Source organism: Stegodyphus dumicola, chromosome X2 (genome assembly GCF_044657685.1).
Source record: "Stegodyphus dumicola isolate Sdum_Otavi_A_Nest chromosome X2, ASM4465768v1".
Taxonomy (NCBI): Eukaryota; Metazoa; Arthropoda; class Arachnida; order Araneae; family Eresidae; genus Stegodyphus; species Stegodyphus dumicola.
Genome location: NC_140781.1, coordinates 110,968,495 through 110,996,318, shown reverse-complemented (window position 1 = coordinate 110,996,318; position 27,824 = coordinate 110,968,495). Strand labels below are relative to the sequence as shown.

Here is a 27,824-nt window from a genome sequence, read left to right as displayed (position 1 = left end):
TTACTTAAAATCCAGTTTTTCAACGTGTTAAAAATCAAAATTAACGCAACTTTAAACCCGCAGATCTGAAGACTGCTTTCAGGATATAGATTGGACTCTTCCCATAACCTTGCTATTTATGCAAATTTAAAACATTTCATCTGTTTGAATGATGATCTTTAGGTACAGTAACGAAATTTAGCCTTTCTTTCTTTTCTTTTTTTAACGTTATTCACGCATTTTATAGAAACTAAAATAAACATACACTGAAATGAAATGCAATTCTTCTAGCTCTGACTTGAGATAAATCTTTTTCTGGCAACTTTGTTTTACAGCAACGGAGACACATTTTGCTATTTACACCACTGAAATGATTATTAAATAAGTGCACTAAATTATGCATGGCGCTTATGTTATTTTTATTCACTTATTTTCCGCGCATGTGTGTATATGTGTATTCAGTACAAATACACATTTGATCATATATCATCTTGAAGTATTTTTCCAGAAATGGTTTCAAATGATGCCGTAAACTTCATTTTCGCGAGAAAATGTTGAAAACGTAAGCTACTCTAGAAATTTGTTACTTGTAACAAGGATATTTGAAATTCTTGGTTTGTTTATGTGCTCCAAGTACAGCTTATAGCGTACAGCGTTTTGAAATAAAAGAACGCTTCATTTCTTTTAGGAATTTGTTTTATGTTTAAACATCCCGTTTATCAATATTTCCTTCATATTTAATACTATATCTAACTCATATATAAAGCTCAGTTAAATTATTTAAAATTTTATAACTGAAAATTAACTTTATATGCAGTTATTGTTTTAATTTTTCTAAAACGAAATGAAACATTTGCAAGGTATTATATATTAATTAACCAATTATTATGATTTAAATCTTTATTATAACCGCAGTCTTCGTCAGAATGCAAATTAGGTTTTTGTGCATTTAAGATGAGGGTTCTGAATGTTTAGATTAGACCTTCTAGCAGCCGCGTCTTGCTGTTACATATTATTGCCAGGTCTGCCTAAGTTGCATCCTGGCCTTTGCATCTTGCTAGCTGAGATTTTAAATATGAGCTAATTAAAATCTGAGTCAGCTTGAATAGCCTATTTTATGTATAGTCTCCGGTTACGTTATTTACATTTGAAAATTAACTTTCTGTTATGTTAACTTAAATATCCGCAAATCGAGAGAATACATCTGTCACAAAAGCTGTGCCTTTCAGTTCATCTTAGACTTAAATAAAATGCTATTTTGACCTTCTCTAGACTCTGCTATTTGTTTCATGTAGCTAGGATCTAAAGTGCGAAGTAAAAACTCGCTTTCAGTTTAGTAGTAGATTCTGTAGGATTTTGACAGAAATTTCTAGATTCAATAAAATCCTGAAAAGTATAGTAGTATACTTTTTAGTATCAATAAAAAAACTACCAAAAGTATTAAAATGTTAAAAAAAGTGTTGGCACTTAATTTCTTAATAAGTTTCTAAATCTATAATTTATATACAGAAATTACAATTTACGCTTGCGAAAATATACAAATACGACTTTTAAAGTGAGAATACTCTTGAATTAACACAGCAAAGATAGGATGCTGTTATCAGAAGGTATAACTTTTCCGAAAGCTGAAATATACATTTTTAACAAAGGTTTATTTTTAAATGTCAGATCTCTGTAACTATGAATAAACATTTAACAAAACGGAGGGTAATTTAGGAAGAATTATGCGATTTCAAAATTTATAACTTTAAAATTTAACAAAAAAGAATATGTATTACATGAAGGTAAAGGAAAACTGCCAAACTTTAGAATATCAACAGCAGTTAACTCTAATTTATCGTTTAAAAAGCAGTTTTTAAGAAAAAGTAAAAATTACTATTAGAGTTTTTTCAGATTGTTATTTGCATGATGTAAAGCGAAAGCAATAGACCAACTAATTTGGTTTTAAGCAGCTGGCATTTTAGGTGCTTAATTACTTTCCCTGCAATTTACTATGAAAATTTCACCAACGATCGGGTATTGATTCCATATAAGCACACATGTCTAAAGGAATTTAAAAACACATTTCTACTGCTTTAGAAACAACTATTGGTGGCACTATAGAATGTGTCTGGCAAGAATTTTCCTATCTTCTTGATGTTACACGATAGTTTCACTTTACTTTCGTGTATTTCTTATTATTTTGTGCTGTTAAATTTTTAAACCTATAATAATACGAAATCGAATGATTGCTTCGGATGTCATATGCATAATTGGGACCAAATTTTCGAAAAACATTAATGCTATATTTTTAACATTTATGTTTCGAAATGAACCAAATATATATCTGTAGATACCGACATTGCTTGCGAAAACATAGACGGAAGTGCACCCTTTGCTTAATTTTTAAGACTGAACTATAGTCGCTATTATTAAAGCTAATCGAAATTGAAATTTTTACATAACAGTGCCTTTAATTTATGTTCCTTCATTTTAAGTACCTAAGGAACATTAGAACCAAACGCTCTTTTTGCGAATGATCCAAGAAATAATCTCTCAATTTTAACACGTCATAAGATTACTCCAGTGCTTGAACACACCAAATATGAAGACAAAGGACAAAGATATTTAAAGCAAATGCAATGCGGTCTGTCACTATATTTTCCGTACAATGGCAACAATTGAAAAGCTATAATATGAGCAAGCATACAGTGAAGAATGAAGTGCTTACTCCCACAGTCCAAAAGTTATACTCAGTCTCATCCTCACTTCCACATGCGTAACGCGTTTCTAAGTATTCATGATGGTGTCCAGGCCTTTTTTCAGAGACTTTGCACCTGTAGCCGAAGAATAAGTAGTAGCACCCTGTATTTCCAGTTGCCTGCTTATGCGAGAATTTCAGTTGAAGAAACCTAGAGCAGTATAGCAAGGTTTGGGTTTCATAAAATGCAGGAATACTCCCATGTTCAAAGGAGCACTTACAGTGCACTGGAAAACATGACCCCCAAAGAAAGAAAGATGTCTCATACAGTGTAGATAACAATATCAAAATTATATATTAACCAGGAAAATGTTCCAGGCTTTGCAGTGCTATAATTACATCCTAGCTTTGCATTTTTGGCAAGTAACATGTGGGATCCAAGTACGACGTCATAAAAAAGTAATAATAAGATATTGATGTATATAATTTTTGTATTCATGCCGTATACTGCCGTATGGACATTATATAATCATTTCTGCGAAATGTCGAAGTAATCTTGAAAACATTAATAAACCTGCTCACTCTTGAGTTTAGGAATTTAATCTGAGAGCTGCTTTCCTACATCTTATTATTCCGGTCAATCCAGTATCTTCACATTTGTAACTTACCCCACTGTTGCCGTGCAAATTGTCAACATTCTGGTAATACCTTATTTAGTGTTGCCAGTATTCAGGATTATCATCAAATTTTAGATTTTCTCTACTGTTGGACATGTAGCCATCATTTCTTTAAGAAAATCTGCTACATATTTATCATACATAAGAAAAATATTAAAGACATTACTCGTTAGAATTAATCTACTGGTCTCAAACCGTAAATTAAAGATGAGCGTGTAATTGATTTATGTGTTTTTGTTCCAACAACTAAATTGTACCAACTACTAAATTAGATGGGAAGACTAAACTGGAGCCTGTTTGCTCAAATGGACTTTTATGTTCAATCCTTTTTTTATGAAATCCGAAATCTTCAGGATCTTTATAATGAAACTAGAAGGGAAAAGAAACTGAATATGAAAACTGAGTAATGAAACTAAAGAGGACCACAATAAAAAAAGCAACTTGGAGACAAGAAAGATTTTATTTCAAAAACTAAAACGAAAATAACTTATATCGTAAATTATTTTAACTCCTTCATTAACATTTAAACTTCAATATTTTTTTTTCATTTTTTTCCGAGCATTTTTAAATACAATTCTAATTTATTTTTAAATACAATTCTAATTTAGTGATGTCTCCTTATTAATGCTGTCATTATCATCATCATATCTAAAGAGACAACAAAAATATTTGTTGTTTCCGTAAATTTTGTGACTTCGTGCTTTAAATTTGAAAGGAAGAAATTAAATGACAGTTTCAAATATGCAGGTGACATCGCTACTGGCTGATAATCAGGCGTCAAGTATTTGAGATCTAATTTCGACTTTTCTTTCTGAATGAGATATGAAAGTCCATACAATTGCTTTGAAGAAAAAAAATTAAGAAGAAGCTATTTTTACCGTCCCAAGAATTTCAACAAATTCTGAATTATCCAATTGTTTTATTTTCCCAGTTACAGCTGTCAAGATTTTCTTAAACCTCAGCTTTCGCGTAACCTGTATTTTTTGTCTGTTTTATTAATTGAGTTGGATATTAATAAGCTGTCCATAAGGAGAGTATGTTGTTATTCTGAAAAAAAGTATTTGAGTTCTTTTCAAATAACTTCTTTATTTGAGTTTTTGAGTACTGCCAGTCGTTAGAATCTAATTTATTTTTATAATAAAAGAATTTAGATATGAGCGAAGAAAATTCATGTAAGATCATAATTAATGAAAATTATAAAAAATGTTAGATAACATTTCTGTTGCTTTTGCGGAAAAGAAAAAGTTCATAAAAATATGTACGATTTTCTCACAAGACTTTAGTAAGAATCTGAACAGAAATAAATTGAGGTAAAATAAGAAAAGGACGAAAAGAAATAAATTGTTTTTCAAAATGATTACTCAGAATATTATATTGATTACTTAAAGCACTGTAATCCGCATAGTTTTTGAGAAATAACCTTAATGCGAGCTATCAAACTCGTGAAATTATTCAACAAACTAGTGCTCATAATTTCAGTTTAATGCTATTGTAATTTTTATACGTAAGTTTACCCATTGCTTACCTAATAACATTGAATTTACTTTATTTAACAAAGTAAGAGAATACAGATTTGTGTTGCTGTTTTATTAAAAAATACTCTCCCAGGCCAAATAAGTTTTATTATTCTAAACATTGCAATTCGTATCATGGTTTATTTAATAACTGAACGCTTAAATACCTGGAATTTCGAAGCATGTTGCAAATTTTCTTTAAACCTATATGACATTGCGAACGTACGTCAATAAAAATCAAATGTATTTTTGGAGTTCTTTTCTTTTCTTCTGTGAAGGTGTAAAATTTTATTTCTTGTGCCGTGCTGAGCAAAACAGACAGAAGCGCTTTTACTGAGTTCTACCGACTTCCTTCTCCTCGGATTGCAAAAAAAGGATAAGAACTTCTTCGAGAAAAGATTTCCTAGAATTTTCGAATAATGCATATTTTTCAGAGACAAAATAGCGATCCAAAATTGAGCGCTATAAAGTTTACTTATGTATGGGCAGAAGACCTTGGTTTAACTAGAAGCTGCGTCAACATATTTTGATGCTTTTCCAGCTTTTATTCCTTCATACTTGGCAAAAAAGGATCATGTACTACCATGAACCAATTTTATTTTTCCAGCATTTTATTCAGAACTTTTCATTTTTAAGATATACATAGATATCTTTAATGTTTTATTCATGTATTATTATTTTAACTGAAAACGTTTTGAGCTGCGTAACTTATTGTATTGTTATAGATGTATTTGTTTTTTCGATGAAAGAATAAAAAGGCCTATTCAGCATATTTTACTTACAGTAAAAGACTCTAGTTCATGATAAAAGTAATGTGAACAGGGTTAGTTAAAGATCCTGATTCATGTATTGAAATTTCTCTCCTTGATACAAAATGATTCATATTGCTTTCAAATTAGAAACTACATATTATTTTAGGCTGCAACAGATCTCTGTTTATTCAAACTAAGCGTAAAAAATCCATTTCGGACAAAATGTTTTTTCAAATAATATATGGGAAATAATTTTGGCAGATAAGTACATAAAATGCAAATAACATTAATTAAGCAAAAGTATATATCACAGTATACGTACCATATGTGTATAACAATGTACATGCACATCCGTCATTTTATTTAAAATATAGTTTATAATCTTGCAATGGTTAAGCATATCTCTGCTCAGTTTTGACTAGTATTTAATGAGTAGTCAAAACTTGGCTTCAAATTCTGTTTGCTAATGTTAATTGTATGTATCTGTTGGTATAAGTTATTTGATTTCTTAAGGAAGCATAGCAAAAGGCAAGGTGACCTGTCATAGCTAGATATGTTTTGCGTTGTTTCCTCACTACAATAATAAAATTTATTCTTTTAAACCTTGTAGTGCGTACATAAAGTATTATTTTGTATGCTTTCCTTAAGCAGAGCAATTTCTATTTGCTTCATGGCTTCAAATTCTGTTTGCTAATGATAATAGTATGTTTGGGAAGTTCGGTTAAGCAGGGTCTTTATTGTATTTCCTATTTCATCACTCATCAAAAGATGAGAGAGAGAAAAGAGAATGTTAAAATAAGAAAAATATTTTCAGTTTTTACGTCTTATTCTTATAATAGCCAAGTGAGTTTAAAAACATTTTGTTCTACCTTAACATATGATAATGGATAAAATGAATAATATAGGTGGATAAATATTCTTCATCTCTCATCACAAGAATGACAGTAAAATATTTCTGCAAGCGGTGCTAAAAAATTTACATTGCGATAGCAGTTTCTGAGCTTCTGAGCGGATATTCTTCCAACAATTTGTGGAAATTCTTTCTTATAAATATTTGACGTCAAATAGTGACTTTTAACTTGTTCTCTAAAACAAGCGTGACGTCGCTTTCTTTGTCAGAATTTACAGAATAATAAAGAAGCAGCTAAAATCCGCCTCCATCCAACAACAGGATTAAACGAAATTCAGAGAGTTTAAATTAAATTCCTTTTAAGATGTCGTTTCTTTTAGACATCTTTCTTTAAAAACAATCTCATTACTCGCACGTTGAAGATTTCACAAAGGCATTGTAGTCATCTTCTGCAAATATTTACACAGAGGTTTCAGTTGTATTTGGAATTCTATTTATTTTGTAAAGCACTTTTGTCTCTCTATGGACGTTTATCTCTCTTTCTGTGATATATTATCCAGCTATGTAGTTCTTAGGATGCCTATCATCATTCATGCAAATGCTCATCATCTCCAAAGTTTTTTTTGCTTGTTTTCTTGAACCAAAAAAATTCCTAACCTATTTTTATAGTTAAAAATGTGCAGTATTTACGAAGAAATGTTTTTACAATCTGTATAAAACGTGTTTATCTGTTTGGAAACAGTTTATTACATTCATTATACATGATAAAAAGGAAAACTGCTTGTCATTTAATAACTTCGAATTCGAAATTTCGCTTACTAATGAGGATGCTCTTATTGCTCTGAAAATTACATTTAAAACCGAAAAATAGTTTAAGGTTTTAAATAGTAACTCAAATTTTATTTTAAATATTATTACCTTAGTGTCACTTTATTTTATAATTTATTTCCATTCATGATCAGTTGCTATATGGGCATCCAAAAGAATTTTACCACCGAAACCCTTCTGCTTCTGTTTACAAAGTTTCAGGATTAAGCGGTATGTACTTGTTTTTCATAAACTAAGAGTTAATCTACTTCGTAATTCCCTTAAACGAATTGAAAGTTCTTTGTAGGAGAAAAAGAATATCTTCCTGACTGGACTGATTTGTCTTCAGTTTCAAAATGCTAAGTTGAAAGCGTTTTGGACTTTTCTTTTGGATGTCCTTTCGATTTAAATCAGTGTGAATCTACTCTGGGTCATGAATGTCTGACCTGACGATCATGGATATATATTCATTCACTTCAACAAACCAACATCCTTAATAAATAATTTTAAATCAGAAATCGTACATATAAACGGTGAGGAAATGAGTTCTTAAAATATTTCCTTGTTTAGTTCCAATTCATCTATAATAAGAATAATAATTTTCAGCTTTTGGAGCTACTGGGTAGCACATATTACAAATCAGTTCATCTATAATAACAGTAATAATTTTCAGCTTTTAAATCTATTTGGCAAACTTCTTAAACCTAAAACACAATTATGGAATTCCTTTTACGGAAAAAAAGACGCATTCGAATACCTTTTACATTAAGGTTCAAAACTTAAAATGATGGAAAAGAATGATAAAGTGAATTGTTATTTAACAAAATTTCCAAAAACAGCATTTAAACGCCCATGAGATAAATTGAATAATATCTGGGCTGGTTCACCGCAGTTTTTGTGGGTGTTTTATAATCAGATTGCAATTATCTGACGGATTTACGTACGTATTACGTAAAGATATCTAATAATTATGCCACTATGATCTATATTTCTTGAATAATTGTAACTAAATAAAAATGTTCTCATTTCCTGAAATAAAGAAGTCGTACAATTCACAAATTTAGATAAATGTGTTTTTCCCACAGCACCTACATACTCTAGCTTCATTATAGGCAGAGTATTTAACAAACTGGTCCTTTAGAAATGAAATTACTGTATTAGCAGAGCTGTAGATTAAGATTTCAGATTAAAAGATCATTTTCGTCAACTTGGTAAATAAACAGATGTTCATGCAAAGCTATCTATTTGTTCAACTCTGAATATTGAGGACAGGAATAATACGAATTTGCTGCCGTGTGATGATAAAAATAAGAGTCTTTAAAATTAAATTACGCAAAAACCTGAAAAAAGGTAACATGCTGGTTGAAAATATGCGTCTCCTCCGTAGAATAAGCATTCTACTCTATACATATATACATAATTACTCAGTTTTCGTTGTAAGCAATTCAAGTGTTACTTCAATACTTTCTTGTGATTCAATGATTAGTATTTCGAATCGGTTATATGGAGATTCCGTAGATTACTTTTGGTGACGGCTCTGTGAATCTCTTAAGATTTGCTTATTTCAAATTACAAATTTTCCTAAACTTTGGCAATGATTTAAAATGCTATTATAATAAAATGCATCTTTTTGAATGCATCTTAAATCTAATCTTTTTTCTTAATCATCTTGATTAAAATGAATTTTAAATCTAATCTTTTTTCTTAATCATCTTGATTAAAATGCATCTTAATGTTTTTAATGCATCTTAAAATTTAGATTATCATCTAATTGCATCTATTATAATAAAATAATCTATTGCATCTATTATAATAAAATGTAACATCATCTTTTCATCTTCATCTTTAAATGCATCTCTTTTAATGCATCTGAATCATGCATCAATAAGATAACTTAGAATGAGTTTCAACCCCCAAAGCGATCAGCATTGATGAACAGAAATGATGTGATTTTTCAGAAGGATAACAATAAATAAGATAATCACAATATTGCGATATCTGATTTAGAGCCAGCACAAAAACAAAATGTGCCATGGAAAAAAAAAAAAAAAAAAAAAAAAAAAAAACTAGATGGAAAATTCTAACTGGTCCGCTTAAGTAACCAAATACTGCTTCCTCCAATTATTTCATATTTAGATCTCTGCAACATTTTCATGTTGGTAAAATCTACACTGTAAGCAGGAGGTTGAAAATGTAAAAAATTTATGTTTTGCAGAAAAATGAAAGCAATTATTCTAAAAGGGACCGTAAACGTTGCCTAAAAATGACAAAAATTATAGGATACAATTAATCTGTATTAGTAATTAAAGTTAGGGGATAATAGCTTTACATTTGAAGTTGTCTCAAACCTGATTTACTTTCCTCTCAAACTGATAACAACTTTGTCAATATTTGGTGTAATTAAGTTTTGTTTAAGGGTTCAAAATATTTAGAATTCTTCAAGCAAATTATGCTTTTGTTTCCACTAGGAAACTTTCGCATAGTGTTTATAAGTTCTCCAATCAATAAGCTTCTTGATTCTAATTTCCTAACGTTTTTAAATAGTATTTGAACTGTGAGAATTGTGTCAAGCTTTTACGTGTTAATAAATAAAAAACAATTCAGCATTTTATGATTTCAGTTTTATAATTTATTACATTTTATTCAATTTTTAATTTCTTTGAAATTATATGCTATCCCATAGGAGAATTTTATGTCAGATTATAATTTAGAAGTTTCTTTTGTTATTAATTTCAGTTAAGAAGTTTTTTCTATTATTATACTGCAAGTAAAATACTTTGCTTATGTAGACACTTTTATGTCATAATAAATTGATGTTTATTTAAAACGTATTTCTTTAGTATGGCATATTTATGAAACCAAGCTGAGTATTTCGCAATGACTGGCAGAATTTAAATTTTTAAATCAAGAAATATTGAACTTGATATCAAATATGCCACTTTCAAACATAACAAAAGACATCATCTAAACACTAAAGCTTAAGTCTTCAGTCAGTTAAAGTCTTAATTTCTTAGAGGAACATATTTCCTTAGTGCGATACCTAAAATATAATGCACTTTTTTATTTACAGAATAATAGACCTTGTTATTTTCTGAACGTTTAATGCAAAGCAATTTTTTAAAACTTTTTATTTATTCTTTTACTTTATTTTTGCTGTTCGTGCGTGTTTCAGATTCTTCATTTCGAAACCTGTTAGATAAAAGTTAATGTTAATCGTTTCTAAACGACCGAATTTTTAATAAAGGTAATAATTTCTAACGCTGCTTCTGAAACCGGAGTAAGTTTTTGCTTGCAATAATTAATTTAGTTAAAATTTTCAAGCAGCTGCCAACGTGTAATATTACTGTATCTGAAATAATACCATACTGAAAGAAAATTACAAGTGAGCAGCATTCAAAGTTTTAAGGTCATTTATATTTTAAGCATGCATCATTAATCGTTGCAATGTATTACTAGTAACTTGCTTTCCATCCATTCTAAATAAAGTAAAATTTTTATTCTTTGCTGTTCTCCAATTCATCACGCTCCTTCTCCATAAATCATCTAATTTCATAAGAGGAGATAAAAGGGTACCCTGTAGTAAACTGAATGACATTCCTATCCAACATTCTTCTCTTTTCCCTTCATTTGACTTCTAAGTATACTCACTACGGGAATGACGGATAGGTTTAGGTCATGAAAAACTAGACTCTAAATAGGAGTATTACATCGATATTTCAATTTCATTCAAATACAAATACCTTTTGGTGCACTCTAATGGATTGATTTTGAAGTTAAAACGAATAACGACTGGTACTACTTTGAAGTCGGGGACAAATATTTTTATTTTAAAGCTGCCTTTTCGTAAGAAAATCGAAGGGTTTTTAAAAGTAGCAAAGTAGAGTTTGAATAATAAAATTTTCTTACATTAAAATAGCATTTCATTTCGTGTTTATGAACAGAATATATATTTTTAATGTTCTCAAAGATTTTGTTTTTATTTGAAATAAAGTGCTAGTAAACTTAGCATATAATGATGGTTAAAATACATGAAATAAGAAAACAATATTCGCATGAAACTCTTTACCAGTTTTCGGCTATTTTCATGGATTGATTTTCAGAATATCATACAAATAATTTATAGCGTAATAAAGAGCACAAATTAATAAGTAGTTAAGCGTAAGTGAGTAACTATCTTTTATTCAAGAGCATACTTGGAAACCAAAAGCCTTGGATAAAAATATAATTATTCATTACGAATGTTAGAAATTACTAAATGAGAAATGAATTAACTTAAACTGGAAGAATTTTTTTTTTCTAAAAACATAATTGCTTGCAAATGAGTACTTCTGAAGTATCTTTTTGTATGCTATTGAAATGATTATTTTCACAAATAAAATTCAATTTCATTGTTACATTTTTTTAAATCGAATGAATCCATCACAAGTGATACATGTATCGTGCTATTATATCGTGCTAGATTAATTAAGCATATTAAAAATACAAACAAATATATATATTAATACAAAAACTATGCTGCTTCTTGATTCAAAGTTTCAAGTGTTAAACTATTTAAAAATTCAAAAACACATCCATTATTAGAAGCTTTTCGTCGTTTAGCATTTGCAGTAATGCGTATATGTTTTTACTATAATTCATAAAGAAGTAGAAACAAAATCTCAAATATGCATTCCATTGCATTACTGGCATAATGAATCATTACAATAATGGGAAAAATATATTTCTGATAGCTTAAAAATTAAATGTTTTGGTCATAAAAACACTTGAAAACGAAGAAAACAGCTAAAACGAAAATTTAATTTTATGTATCGAACTCGACAAACCTGTCACAAAAGGTCACAAATGTGTGATTACTAGTATCTACGGAATCTGAAACATTATGAGATTAAAATGGCAACAATTACTGTGTTGTTATACATACGCCAAAACATGATGGAAAATTCTGAGCTAGAGAAGATACCACTGTCAGGTGTAGAGTATTTTTGACATTTAATATTACACTTCTATGTGGAATTCTATAAGCTATACTACATTTAGTTAACATGCTGAAGATTACAGAGGATTTGTAACGGTTTCACGCTCCCTAAAGGTGATTTACTCTATGTGAAGTAATACTTAAGCTATTCTTTTATGAGTCACTTTTGTTATGTTTAGCATTTTAAAAAAGGGAACCAAGCTATGAACATAACTGCGCTTACAAAAGTCTTTGTATGATCAGAAATTCTTCCTATTTATAAAATTATATTGCTATATACATAAATATAACCCAAGATAAAGATATTGTTGCGTGCGTTCGTTATGAAGTGAATGCACAAGTCCGATGAAAAATGAACAAAAATTTATTATTATCACAACAAAAATGCTTAAATTTTCTCAAATTATCATGCAGTATTACAATATCTCACAGTAGTTATCTTTTAACTACTCAAATGTCCAATAGAACGTAATTCAAAACAGCTAAAGAACTCTAATCCGAGAATTCGCTACAATCAACAAGAGCAGTTTTCTAAACAGCAACAAACTAAGAAACTATTACAAACTGAGATGTTTTCCTCCTTTTATAAGATTTTAAAATCATGCGCTAGAATTTTCCAGTACTTTCTCGAAATCAAAAAGAGATATTTATTTATTTAATGCACGCGCTCTTGTATTTTCAATTTTCCGGATTAGCTTTCTTTTAATATTCGTCACGCGCTGCAACCATTTAATTTATAATTGAACTAACATTAGCTTTTTAAATACCAAATTCGTAACAATATAGATACATAAATGTAACTCAGGATACACCTTGTAATATACTTATGGAAAGTCGTCGTAGCAAACCATACTGATATGTAAACGCACATTAATATGATTATCATTTACATTATCGTTATATTTTTCTTACTTAATTCAAAGTGAAGATAACTTATTGGTAACCTTGACTATATTTTTATCATTTGTTAAAATTAATTACCGAAGGTTTTTTTTTTAAATTTCATGTAGTATTCATAATGCAGTTTATTTAATATTTTTCCGAAATTTAAAGAAATGTATAAAAATAGCTTAATTTTAATTCTGCATAATATCCATAATCATCACATACATTTTTGCTAAGAACATGTTTGTAGATGTTGTTAATTACTGACTCATATAATGGTTGGAAGATAGTTAACTAAATGTAGTTAAAGTATGAAAACTGCGTAATTTCAGTGAATCGCCATGAATATTTTTAATAGCCATTCCATAAGATATGACATATCTTGTAACTGCTAGTCTTTGTAAATACAATGAAATTAATGATGCAGAAATCTTTTCTGCTTTTTATTTGTTTGTGCTAAAATATGGAGCAAAGTTTAAACATTTACGCCAAGAAAGATGTTGCAAAGAAATTCAGAATATTTCTACCATTTCCTATGATAAGCTAAATGAAAAGTTTACATTCTGCTACATCTTTTATTGCTTTCTGAATATGAAACTAATTTTGGGCAATAATTTAATGATAATTGTACTTTATTACAGTTAATAGCTTCATAATACAGTAAAGAAGCAATATTAACAGAATTACATATTATATGGAGTCATTAGGAAAACATAATAATGATGACTGTACGCAATGATGAATATATATAAATAATGAAGATTATATGGAAAGGAGTATGATTGAATATTTCTAACATTTTTGTCCCTTTTTTATCTGTTGTTGCATTGGAAACTAGTTTTTTAAAAACTCATTCTACGACTAATTCCAGTTTATTACCTGGATTTTATTTTTTTTTTCATGTTTTATGCTGTTTTGCGGAGCTCTTTGATTTTCAGTTACCCATTTTACATATGATAATCTTCTTTAAAATAAAATTCTCACGAATCGTTTACATATTCTGGAAATTCATAACTAATTTAAAAACACATCTGGTTTTAAAATAAAATAAAGGTTTTTTGACGCTGATCGAAAACAGTAGTAAGTTATCATTCCTCATATAGATTATTTTCATAAATAATCGCATACACTACGTAAACGGTAATAATATCACAAAGTTTTCCTCCGATGTTTTCCACCGACTTTTCTTCGATTTAAATGTTTCGCTCTTTTTCTCTATGTTCCACTACGTATTTCCAATGTCATCCGATAATCTATCTTGTTGATCGCAAACCCCTTTCTATTCTTTGTGCAACAATCTTTCTTTTGTCACAGATACTTTTACTTTCTAATCTTTAAAGGCTATTTCTTTCCGTTCTCTGCCATTGCTCCAATTCATCCTTTTCATCTTTTATTTTTTTTTATTTGTCAGAATGCTTTCAGCTGTCAAGATGATGATACATTTCATCTGTTTTTCGGTCGGAAACTTTTCCTTGAGAGTCTTTTGCAAAAATTATGACAGCTTGAGTTTATATTTCCGTCTAGGTGTTTTTCACTTTAGATGTTCAGCCTTCCGTCTTAAACTCTAAGAACTAGTAAGAAAAGTATAATCAGAAAATTTCCATTTTCAGCATTGCATAAGTTTTTTGTGACAGAGTTTAATTAATAAATAAAATTGTTTATAAAAAATAGAGTTAATTTTCATCATGTCGAAAATTTAAAGACTGACGAGATGTTGTAGTATTTATAAATATTTTGTTATGTTTTTTAAGGTAAACTAACTGAGAGAAGAATTCAAACATCTAATCTCATTACGTAACTTAGTTTTTATTTTTTCTTCTTAGAATGAATTTAATTATTTTAGTAATAATTGTCTACATTTAATAAAGAAGTGACAAAATTTACTTTTGACAGAAGTTTAACAAACAATTATTCGAAGATTAATATTTCTATTAGAAGGCAAAAATAGTGTAATTGCGTTTTTAAAGTTAAAACATAGATTATTTCGGGATTTAGTACGGTATGAAGTATCATATCAAGCCAGATCTTTACAGCCATTAGCTACATTTACCTCCTTGTTCACTAGGAATTAGAATACGCTTCTGAGTAATTGCATTGATTTAGTGGTAATTATGCTGTAAGAATGCTAGCGTAGTTATTTAGTTTGTGTAAAGTATAAAAATTACTTCTTATTCTTTTATACCTACTTCCTAAAATAATTATAATATTTTTCAAAGCAGAGACACTTATATGAATATAAATCTTAAAACTCTTGAAGGTTTATGTTTTATTTTCATTTCTAGTCTGTTTTGGTAACTTAGTTAAAATGAAGAAAATTCGAGTTACTTAATGTTTTGCGAAACTATATGCATGATCACAAAACTTGCAGATGATTTTGTTAGCATGACTGAAGTCAAACAGCATTAACAACACATTACCTTCTGAGAAAACGACTTTTATAACATAAAAAAAAATGCTTTCAGTTCGTTTTGAAATCAAATTTACATTCTTACAAATTACATTTGAAAATTGCTGAATTATTGGATTTATAAATGTCAAAACAGGAAGCAAAGCACTAGGGTGCTCTTAAAGCAGATTTACGATGTTAACAATTAATCCATTTTAGCAAACAGGGATTAGTGTCCCAACTTTTGTCTTATGTTTCGCAAAAAGATAAGTCCGACCATCAAACAGACTTGTAAGGTTTATCGATCCAATCTTTTACCAAGCTTCTGGAAAATAACGTACTTGAAATTTGTAGGAAAAGAATAGAAAGTGCAAGAATACTCTATATTGGATGGAAACCTCTTTGCTTTTTGGCAACTTTCCCATGCTTTTACTCGGAGTGTTACAAAAGCCATTAATAATGGGTTTCAAAATGAGATATGAAAGTAGATTAAAGTATGTATCATATTTATATTTCATATATTCCCTTCCTGCCGCTTAGGGTCTCAGTGCTTTTACATTTTGTGCAAAAATATGCAATTATAGTTTATGTTGGCTTCAGGTATTAGACGGCATAGCAGAAAATTATATTCTTGACGTCTTCTTGAGAAAAGTTGCACCATTAAAGATTAATTAATTTTCAGCATCACTGCAAGAGCCACCGTTGCCCGAAATTGCTCTTGTTATGAATGAGTGCCTGAAACCATTAGAAGGGACCCATCTGGATGCAGTTCTTGATTCTATTAAAATTCTTGCCAGTTCGCTGCCCGTAATATGCTAGAGAAATTGCTTTTAACCACTAGATCTTATTCCCTGCAAGATAGTAAGAATCGGAATTCCAGATTTGAAGATCTAAGAATTCGTTTCGAAACAGAAAACACTTCAGGGGTGTATGCATTTTCCTATACTGTAAGAAGTAAAGATTTGAAGTATATGGAAGTTAGTTCAGAAGTTCACTAAAAATAAAAGCACAGTTTAAAACTTAGAGCTTTATTGCAGGAATGAGGTTAATTACCATTTCTTTTTGAGTTAAGTCATACAGATTAGATCCTGAAATAGTGTAACATAAAGCATTTGTTTTAAAGCTTCTTTCTAAATAAGAGACACTTTAGAATAATAATGCATAATTAATATGTGCTAATTATTCTTTGATAAACTGATTTTTTGAGAATGGTGCTCATGACATGATAAGAATTCACACTGAAATTTTTCAATGGCTTTAGGGCATTGAAGTTGTTAAACTTCAAATTACTTGTTTTTAACAAAACGTATCAGGCATTTTACTGAATGCATTTCGATAAATAAATTGCCTTAAAAAATAAAATGGCTGTAAGAAAATTTTTAAAAACGTTATCGTTTACTTTAAAAATATTTGAGGATTCTTTTCTTTAAACGTTTAGATAATTTACTAAATAAATTTACATGTTTCCTTTTTAATAGATGTATAAATAATTTTTAAAATGCTAGTATTACTTAATCTAACTGTGCTTACACATTCAGCTCATTGTGAAAGTTTCGTGACCATCCTGAAATGCAACGTAAATATTTCATGAGATTTATCGTAAATATTGAAGAAAGTTAGTAATATGATACTATTCGTAATCAAAAGTAAATGTTTTATGAAATAAACGTCATGCAGATTATATACGTTGGAGAGTTATTAAGTGAAATACTGACGCATGCAGCAAAATGATTAAGAATCTCAGCATTTTTTATCGTCTTATACAGCCATGAAAATTATTACTGATATGAGATAAAAAATGGAAAAAAATTAGATATGTCTAACGATTTGAAACAGTGTCCAACAATTTGCAAAAAAAAATTGTTCTAAAGAAAAATCTAAGGCAATGCAAATTAATGGGAAATTTGTACCGTCATCTATAAGTAAAATTACAATTATCAGCATCATGCAAAAATTTAAATGCATTTATTAAGCACTGCTACTTAAGGTATAAAAAAACTGTTATTTAATTTATAAAAAATAATAATCGGCACCAAGTTTTGCACCTGAGGTTGGCTAATATAGGACATACATTGAAATTTGTAGGCTCACATCTTTTATTAATGGTCTTATCCGGTCATATTTCCCATAAAAGACTGTATGTCTGTTTTTCAATAATACAGGATTTAGGTTACAGTTTGTACAATGAATTCATTAATTTGATTTTACTGAAATATTACGAGTTCTACAGTAGCTTCAGATTGATTTGAGGCTATTTTCAGATTGATTTAATTGCAAAGATTTAGACAGTTTAATGTAATTTAAAACAATTTAAAAAAATGATGCTCTAACAACCATTTAGAGTAATATTTATGCTCTAAGTAAGACTTATGTCAATGGCACTAAAATAGTTCTTTCAGTCTGGATGCGATTTTTCAGGAAGAAAAATGTTTTATTAAATATTGAAATCCTTAGAGAAATATATTAATGCAATTCATTTTAGCAACAATTTAACAGATTCTTTCATATTAAATGTACATCCTCTAAATAATCAACGAATCAATTGTTTCAAGAAATTTCAAATGTATAGAAAACTAGTGCAAATGTCACATTTTAATGAAGCTAAATCTGTTTTGTGATTAATTTACCCGATAAGCGATTATAAAACTATGTAGCGTGACAAGTTACATAATTGGCAATCCACTGTTAAATTGAAAATAATTCACTTATAACTAGCATATCAATACAAAATTCATACAAAATAAATTTATTTTGAAGATATTAAAAATATTTCTTGATCACAAGTTGTTAAGAATATTTCTTTAATTTAATTCTTGACTAGGAAAATGTTTTCCATGTACAGATGAAAGACTTCGTTTCCAAGAAAAAGAAGCGCGTCTGCATATGCAATAAAAATAATTCTGTGGATCATCATACGATGAACCTGGGTAATGTTTCAACCTGGTTCTGATAGTCCAAAATAAATTCTTTTGCTTTGTTGGTATTTTAATCTACTATCAATTACGATTTTTTTCTCCAAATACCGTCTACGGTTGTTACGTAGTTAGGGCAATTACCAAAAACTAAAAGTTTAAGGTGCCTAATATTTCTGAAAGTTTAACACAGATTTATGAAAAACATGTTTAATTGATGCTGCGACATTTTTGGTTTCATAATTCAGTCCTAAAAACCGCCTTTGTTAAAGTTATTAGCTTCCCTTGTCTTATGATATAGTTTTATGTAACGCATTCACAAATGTTTATTTTCGTTAACTTAAAAATCAGCATGAAAATCAAGTGCATTATTTAATAGAGAGAAATTTATAATGCGATGTATTTTCTGAAGTCATTTTTACGCATAAATAAATTCTGTAAATGGAGTTACTAGGACACAATTAGCAAAATAAAATATAATTATGCAAATGTTTTTGTAAATGAAGGAATCACAAATCGGAAAAAAAATATTATTGCTAAAAGTTATTAAATAAAATAAAATTTTAAGGAATTTCTATTGAAAAGTAGTATTTGATAACTCAGACTAAAAGTTTACAAGTTCTTTTGCAGGAAAAAACGACTATTCTTCAGAAAAACAATTAGCTCTCTTAAGTCTAATTTTTATTAGCAATTTTAATAAGAATTTCATAAATTAGACCATATGAGCACATAACTTGAGTCATATTATTTTGAAAACAGTTTTCTATCTATCAAAGCCTATTTTTATGGATATAAGTTTAGCAATCCGATTCACATTACCGAGCGCAAAATGCGAAACAAAAGTTATTTCTGTTACACTTTTGATGACAGTTTTTCTGTGCATCATTCTTCAATACATTATATAATTTAAAAGTTTTAAATTTATAGCTCATGTATTTGCGCTTGAAAAAACTTTTTCCTTGTATTTATATTTGATTCCTTTTTCACACTGTCCGATCAACTTCGTTTTACTTTTTGAGGAGAAAGTTTCTAGTTCGAAGACTTTCAAGTCTCGTAAATCACCGTTGTCATGCGGTTAATAAAACCGTTCGGTGATACTTTTGAAAAATTTAACAGATTAATTCATGTGTCATTCGCAGAAAATAACATCGATAAATCTTTTCAGAATTTTCTCAAGTGTAATTATATCTCCAATTAAACTTAAAGTCCAAAACTCACCTATTTTGTAAGAATATCCTCCTAAAGTGAAGGTTGCGCCTTGACACTTTTTAGGATTTGGTTCGGAAGTCTGGGCCATCCAGAAAGCAGTTAGACAAAACCCAGTGTCCTCAATATGGCTTGTACGGAAAAAGCGAACAGCACAATCACCGAAGTAGACGAAAAGTGCTGTAAACGGTCATCGCGATCATGAGAATGTGGGGAGCGTGTTTCAGATTCGCGAAAAGCAGCAAGAGGCCGGCCGCCTAATGTTCACTGCGATGTGCGTGTGAGCATCAGCATCCATCCCCACCGCTTCTGACAGTCATTGGCCGCCATTGCATCCTCCTTTTTTGACAGAGCTCATGTTTTATACCTTCAACCCACTTCTTTTTAACCTTCCATCCGTGATATTGACATCAGTTTTGTAGGTGGACTCTAGGAGTGAACGGGATAATAAAGTGCACGTGGCTGTTACTGACTCCTTCTCCCGCTCTTTTCCTGAATGAAAGAGCGAGAGGGAAATACCGGAGCCAACGGCCTCTGCGCATCGACCGGCCAACTGTTGCTGCTCACTCCCCCTTCTTTGGCTTCTCCCTTTGAACCAAGAAACTGGAAAGCGATCGTGGGACGATTATCCCATCCCGGCAGAGAAGTATTGGGCACAATGCTTTAAAATTATTTGTTACCTGAGTTATCAGATATAACATTCGATTCTTCAAAATCAGATACGTCCTCCTAAATTATCTTTATCTTCAGAAGAAGCATTCGTATGTACGATAAATTTTAAGAGTATTTTCCGTAGGCCATTATTCCAAATATCTCATAGTACAAATACAATGAGATATCTGTATAATCTCAGTGTTCAAATACTAAGAAATATTATTCATTTAAAAATATCAAAAATAAATACAGAATATGCATTTGAATTTTTATAATGCGCATTAGACGAAGTAAATTTAATGCCAAAGTTTGCAACTGAAAAGTGTTTGATTGTTTCATATCTTTCAACATAAAACTACATTTGGTAATTATGCCCATTCTTAATTAATTACAACTGAAAACTGAAAAAGTCATAATTTGATTTTTAGCTTGGATGATTCTATAGTTGTTCTTAATGAGTCTACCCATTATATATTGTTTCCGGTTTCTTTCAAAGTGAAGACTTTGAACCAATATTTATGAAAGAGAAAAAAGCCCGGATATGTACAAAAAATAATGCGTTTAGCAAAAAGCTCAGAATTCTTGCATATTTAACAATTAAAATTTAATTACTTTCTTGAATCAAATTAGAAACTCCTAGTTTTCAGATACACATGGGTTAAAACTCATACGCATGATCTTATATTTCAGAAAAATAAAATTAAACAGCATTTTAAAAAGACCATATATATTATTGCATGAATGCCACAAATTTCTTAGTGTGATGACATGTAAATTTAAATGTCTGCATGCTTAAGAGATTGTTGCCGGAGTTTGGAAAATTCCCTATGTACGCAATGAAGTTTCATAGAATCTTATACTGGCATTATGAACAATTCTCGGGAAATTTTATGAACCTGTGGAATTCTTCGTTAACTTTCTTCTGCGTACCTTTGTTATTCTAGGTGTCATCTTTATCTTTTTCATCCTCCTTTTCCTCATCCTCTTGCTCATTTCCCAATACGTATCTGATTATTTCGTCGTTATCTTTAGAGATTGTGATTAGAACATAATTTTCTACGCATATGCAACAGCATATGTTGTTAATATTTACCAGCATATGCAACAGATTCGTTAAAATATGCTCTTGCATAATTCATTACGTACATGAATTTTGAATCGTAAAATTGCAATAGTTCTCTAATTTTGGGTTACATAGGAAATTATATAATACGAATTTAAAATAATGTTGTTTTTGATTATATAAATCTGGAATAGCATAAAATTGCTCAAAACATTTTGTTTACTTTCCTCCTCTAAAAATACGCATATCTTTCTTGTTTATATTGTAAATTTATTGAAGTGCGAAAAAATTGTCAAAATTTAGCTTCTGAATTCTCCAGAAAGGCACCCGATGCCATATTATTGAATTTAATAGTTATATATATATATACAAGAAGATATCGGAGAATTTTACTGCATAGAAGGAGTAAAAACTGTAAGTTTCGGTAGGAGAATAGGACTCTTGTTTCACGAGGAAAAGATGAGCACAAATACTTCACAACCTATTTCTCTAGGAGCTTGACATCTGAAGGAGTTATCAAGTGGGACGACATCGAATTTTAACAAGAATTTTCCACGCGAGAGGAGAAAATTTTGGCCACGTCAGTCACACATTAACACACAGGCTCATATCGTTTGTGGAAGCTGGCAATGAGAAGAAGTTACAGGACATTGCTAAGGGCATACATAAAGTTCTACCTTTCACAATTTAGAAAAACTTCATGTTACAGAAGCACTTTTACGCTCACTATAGATGTTCATCATAAGAAACTTTGGAATATGGAAAGTCACGAAAGAAATGAATTTATATAGGATCTTGATTTTAAAATACATTTCTTAAACACTACTCTTCAAAACTATTTTAACTTTTACACTGAAATCTTTAAATTGCTATAGTTTTCAAATGACTATTTATGACCATATAGATCTTTATTAAACGAAGATTGTGTAATTGATTACAATCTTTCCAGCACTAATTAGCACCTTTTATATTTTGAGTAATTCTTATAATCAATGTTTTGCATTACTTCGCGATTAGTGTTAACTGATTATTACTTAACGTGCGAAATTGTTCTGTAGAGCGGGTGAACATTTCAACATTATTAAAGCAGTCTTTGGATAAATGCCAAGACACGGTATTCTCCAGGTTTTTAGCCCTCCCCCCAGTTATAAGTATACGTAATGTTATCCCTAGTTTTCAAAAGTACTCCGAACAAAATGAGTGTTCGTAATTTTTATTTATTAACACTAAGTTAATTGAGAGTTCATCACATAGCAAACGTACGTTTTAAACAATCGGAGATAGTGAGTAATTATCGACCGTCTTAGCTAAGTTAAAAATTTTGCGAGTTAGCAGAAACCTAAATAACTGTTGTTATAACTATAACAAATATTAAATATGCTTATAACAGGAGAATTAAAATAAATATTAGTATAAAAAGGTGTTTATATGTTTTATTTCTTTAAACATTTATTATAAATATTTATTTTAGTTACAATTATCCATAAAATAAGGTAGAGAATTTTATAAAAGTTACTGCTTCAGTATGGGTAGAAGAATAAATCTTCTGAATGAATGAAATCTGCTCTTTTATATAGTCTCCCTTAATCAAAATTCCATTAAGTGTAATATAAATAATGCTTTAATTAGTTAAAAGCGAAATTTTCCTTATCTTTAAATCAAAATTTCGCGGTGATATATGAGAAGAAATACACTGGGGCAAGTTACTTTTTTCTTGCTTTCTGAGAACGCACTTCCACTGTTTTGAAAGGAAACTAAGGGAGAAAGTGGAAAAGAAAATGTGTCTTGTTTTTTGGCAAGCAATGGGTCTTCGGGCGAAATTATATTGGCTTTTAAAATTGTAACTGGTTCGAGAAAAGTATTTATTAATCATATTTTTCTCAGAAAATATAATGGAGATTTTGCATTTGTGTTATTAAAGCATAATGAATATTTTACTGACTGGAACGTTTTCACCGCTAGGATCATATAAAAAGTTAAATCTTATTTTCATGGACCACCTCCTACCAACAGTATTGAAATTACGCCGTTTAATATTACCGTGCTTAGTGTTATCGTTCTGATATTGCTATTGAATTTCCGAAGTTCCGCCCCTCTTGCATACGAAAACAGGGAAAATGCATCGTTCATTGTAATCAAAGATTCAGTTAATATTATTGAAGTATTATAGAATATCTCTAAATAAGGTTAAAATGGTTTATTATAAAAATTGCAAAGTCTCAGAAAAATGTCACAAAGTAATCCTGTTCTTCCTTCTGAGCGCCATAGCCGGCTTTATCCGGTCATGAGATTTTTTATTACTGGGTATATACTAGCTTATAACTTAAGATATTTTGCTTTCTTACTTTCATTAATAATATAAATGTCATCTTAATGAATGTAAGTATATCAAAATATAGACTAAAATACGATCATGACAGATCCAAAAACTCGGGCCGCTCAGAGGGTTAAATTACCCCTTACAGTAAAATTTTGGAAACTAGAGTAACAATTAATAAAGTTTAAAATAACCTAAAATAGCACGAGTCTGGATTCTTTTGAGGTGAAATCATATGAAAATTCCAGTATGTTGAAAGAAAGAATAGCACTGAGTTAAGAGTTAAGAGATTATGTGAAACTGCACTACAGGTACCTGTTTAATGAAAGGTTAAATACACTGGAATGGATTTGAATTACTGAGGAAAATGAAGTAATGATGATCTAAAATTTTCTTCAGATGACTATGATAATTTATCCTTTTAAATTCATACCCAAAAATAAGTTTAAACTTCACTTTTAAACGCAAACTCTAAACGATCTCCAGAACTCTAGTGCCTGTCAAGAAGCGCTAGTGAGACCACCTTATAGCGAAACCACTGGCGTGATTAAATTCTACCTTGTTCCGTTGACTGTTTATCTCTCATTTCTCTGATTTGAGTTTGGAGGAAGTCTTGTTCATGAAAATTCGAGTAAGTGTGAATGAGACAAATAGTTCTTCAAATAAGCAGACAAGAATCTGAAAGTCTAAATTAAATTAATGATAATTTTGACTATTTCTGCTTTCCTGGAAGAGAATTAATTTTCTTCAAGAGCTGTCTCAATCGATTTATTTGAAAAGAAGAATTTAATTTACAATTATTGCCTTCAACTCCTTCGTCTTCTGATTTATGTTATCTAAAATATTACTTAGATGCAATAGTTTTGTGAGGTATATTATTTTCACTAATAGTTATTTTCCTGTCCTTTCTGGTTCCTCTCGCTTGTAATCACTAGGATGTAAATGAGTTAGGGTGAACGACAGTCTGTTTAAATTGAAGTAGCGAAAAGGTTAGTCAGAGCGTATTTTCGTTATCGAGTGCTCACGTTGTTACTTTTACCAGCTGTTTGAATTTTGAATCTCGCCTTCACATTCCTGCCACCGATAACGCCGGTGTAGGTTTCTGAGTCAGCAAGCTAGTTTAAATTTATTTGAGTAATCTACTACTAGGTAATGTGTGTAGTTTGAACTACTAATACTTTTTAATTTAGTTTGTTACCACTGTCGTTAAGTTCCTCACCACAAATGGCTGGTGAAATTGTCCGCAAATAAGCCCGTGCCGTCTGTAAATGCTTGATTTCGATAAAAGGGTCTCTTTCAATAAAAGAGACACATTTTTTCCCGATCTTACAGTTTGAGCAATAAGGCACTATCCAAAATTTCGCGTAGGTCTAATATCTGTGTATGTTAGCAAAGTAGACTAGATCTTACAGTTTTTTCTCTGTATTTATAATGTTTTAAATCATTTATATCCAAACTTTGTCAGCTGATTGCGTGCCGAGAAAACTTTACGCAGCTATTCATGCATCGAATTAATTCGTGCTTCTCATTTAATTGAGATACCAACTTGGATTTCTTTGTCATAGGTCTTTTTTCCATTGCTTCAAGTGAAATCTCAATTCCGTGAATCTTCGTTGTAAACATAATCTTATTGTACGCAATTATTACCAGAAAGCTGTTCTGACATTTTTTGGGTTACACATTAACATTTCGTGGTCACCATCTTTAGAAACATACACTCTTAATGGAAATTAAGAATAAAATATATTACTGTAGACGTCATACCATCTGTCCTTTATTTCATATCTGTCCTTTATTTACTATTTTTAAAATGTTTACCAATCAAAAATCGATATACGAAAAATATACAAATTTTCTGAAGGTACTAGTATTAATGTTTTTTAAAATGTAACATACTTATTCCGACAATTTAAAATTTTGTTCAGTAAATAGTATGCAAGTAGTCAATTTTCTCTAAATATAAGCTTTCTTAAAGTAATGTTTAAGAATAATGTTTATGAATAGTTTCTTAAAGTAATGTTTTGTTAATGTTTGACTACTCGCATTTATAACAGTCAAACAGCAACCATTAAATGAAATTATTAGCTGTATTGTTCATAAGAGTAAATTAAAATATTAATGAATTCCTAATTTGCTTGATATAATGCATCTGTGCTCCCCCAACTCTACGCAAAGGATTTCCATGCGGTATCACTTTCATTATCTTGTCATATTAAATCATTATCAGAAGCATCCTGGAAATTCATGATTTGTCAAGAATCTTCTCAATTATTTTCTAAGTGCTATTAATTTCAGTGTCACAGTGATTCATTTGCTCCTGATTTTCAAATTCAGCCACTATATTTTATTTCTAACCTTCAATTGTGATTACCTTCAGCCACATACTTTTCGAGAAGCAATGAACTCCATTTTGAAAGTTTTATTAAATGATAAGTCAACTGATTATAAAATGAATTTAATCTGTCAGGAATCACAAATTCTGCACTGACTTTACAATACTAGAAGTTGAAAGTCAAGAATAAGGTGAATCTAGTCATTTAAGCATTCACTTTCTATATCAGAGATATAATAATATAACATTCAAATCCCTTTACAATGCTTTAAACACTATTAAATTCTATTCTGAGTATAGGAATAAACTGATCTTATTTTAGCCTAGACATATGAAGTAAAGAATACAGAACTCGAAAACATAAATTAATTCATCCGTCACGTGGATTCTGACACTTCCTTTCCTCTTTGTTTGCCAGTCCCAGATGACCACAAGACCTCACGCGGATTATATGTGATAGATTATCTGTGTTTGTCTTCACTCTAGATTAGAAGAGGTGATCTGGCTCGGCTGCGGATCAAAGAGGAAAGAGATTAGCGGAAAAAGCGCTAAAATCAACAAAGAGACAGACATGAAGCAAATCGCTTTGCCTTCTAAAAGAAACATTTGCTCAATCTGAAAATTACTTTTGGCAAAATTTCTTATTGCTACTGTAATGACATTTTCTTTGATCCTCTTTTAGAATGTCGGTTTAGCAGCAATTACCTGTGTTTTTTTGGCTTCAAAAGGTTTTACTGTATATTCTCATAAAAGTTATGTGCGCACTATAAGGAATGAGGAATAGTTTTACCTGTATATTTTATATTTTTGAAATAACTAATAATTTTTTTATAAAAGCGAGAAGGAAACTTAAGCATTCGAAAACTCAAAATGTGTAGAAAATTAGTGCTACGCATAACAGTTGAGAGAATTTTAAAGTTATGTGGGTAAATATTAAAGGTCATTATTCAATTAATCTCTTTATAAGGCTGCACTGCATATAGCTTAAAAAAGATTAGAAAACAGAGGATGAGTAACTATATGACTAACCTATCATAGAAAACTTTCTATACTATAAACCCGAAGTTTTCTAAGTTCTAAAATTCAAGGAAAAAAGATTCACTTACCTTAGTTCCTTTCAAAGTGTTGCCCGGATTTAAGCTCGCCGATACGTATTTTCGGTTTCTATATTCAATAAAGGCTACATCTTTAGAAGAAGGAAAAATGTTTTAATTTCATAAATCCAGCTTTCAGATATACAGAAAAACTAAAAATACAGCCGAACGTCAAACATCTCTTCTGTCTACAAACCGTCTGTTCATTCTCGTTGCCAAAAGTTAATATCAAAAAATTAAAGTCATAACATTTCATCGCGCGCCCTCTAGTGACCGTTTATTAATTTGCTTTATAGATTTTTCTTTATAGCCGTTTCCGACACTCCCCATTTTGAGGTTCAAACAACTGTTAGGTAGTCACTTTTTCGTTGGTTTTATTAGTCTGCCATAACGTGAACGCTGAGGCTCCGATTGTCGAGTAGGAGTTAGATCATTAGATGATACTCTGAAAGCATTGATTCTCCTCTCCAGCACAGCTCCATCATTGGAATATGATTGGAATGAAGTGTTTCTCACTTTTGGTAGTCCTCCTGTACCTCGGTCTAAATTAGAGGGTACAGAATGTACTCCATTACAATCTGAAAACAAAGGAAAGTTAATAGGGCATAAAGATGCTTTTTCCTTTTCATGCAATTCCAAAGGGAGCACTTTTTGCACAGGACGTAAAAAGGAGCCAGATGCTGTTTTTACAAGGGCTAGTCTAACCCGATTGTCCTTTCCAGGATAAGGTTTCACTATTCG

At 30.2% G+C, this 27,824-nt stretch overlaps 1 protein-coding gene across 8 annotated transcripts in view; it reads right to left on the bottom strand.

Annotated features, from left to right (window-relative positions):
• Window positions 1-27,265, bottom strand: part of LOC118191362 (dual specificity calcium/calmodulin-dependent 3',5'-cyclic nucleotide phosphodiesterase 1-like) — a 264,033-nt gene extending 236,768 nt beyond the window's left edge. For 6 of the 8 annotated variants that reach the window (XR_015039257.1, XR_015039258.1, XR_015039259.1 and 3 more), the window contains exon 1: window positions 19,636-20,157. Coding sequence is in view for 2 of the 8 variants with exons in the window: in XM_085810064.1 (XP_085666190.1) it covers window positions 19,636-19,714 (79 nt within the window). In the remaining 6 variants the exon portion in view is untranslated. Of the gene's footprint in view, window positions 1-19,635; window positions 20,158-27,095 lie in introns of those variants that run through there. The other 2 variants (XM_085810066.1, XM_085810067.1) reach the window with 2 other exon arrangements.
• Between the last annotated feature and the right edge of the window lie 559 nt (window positions 27,266-27,824).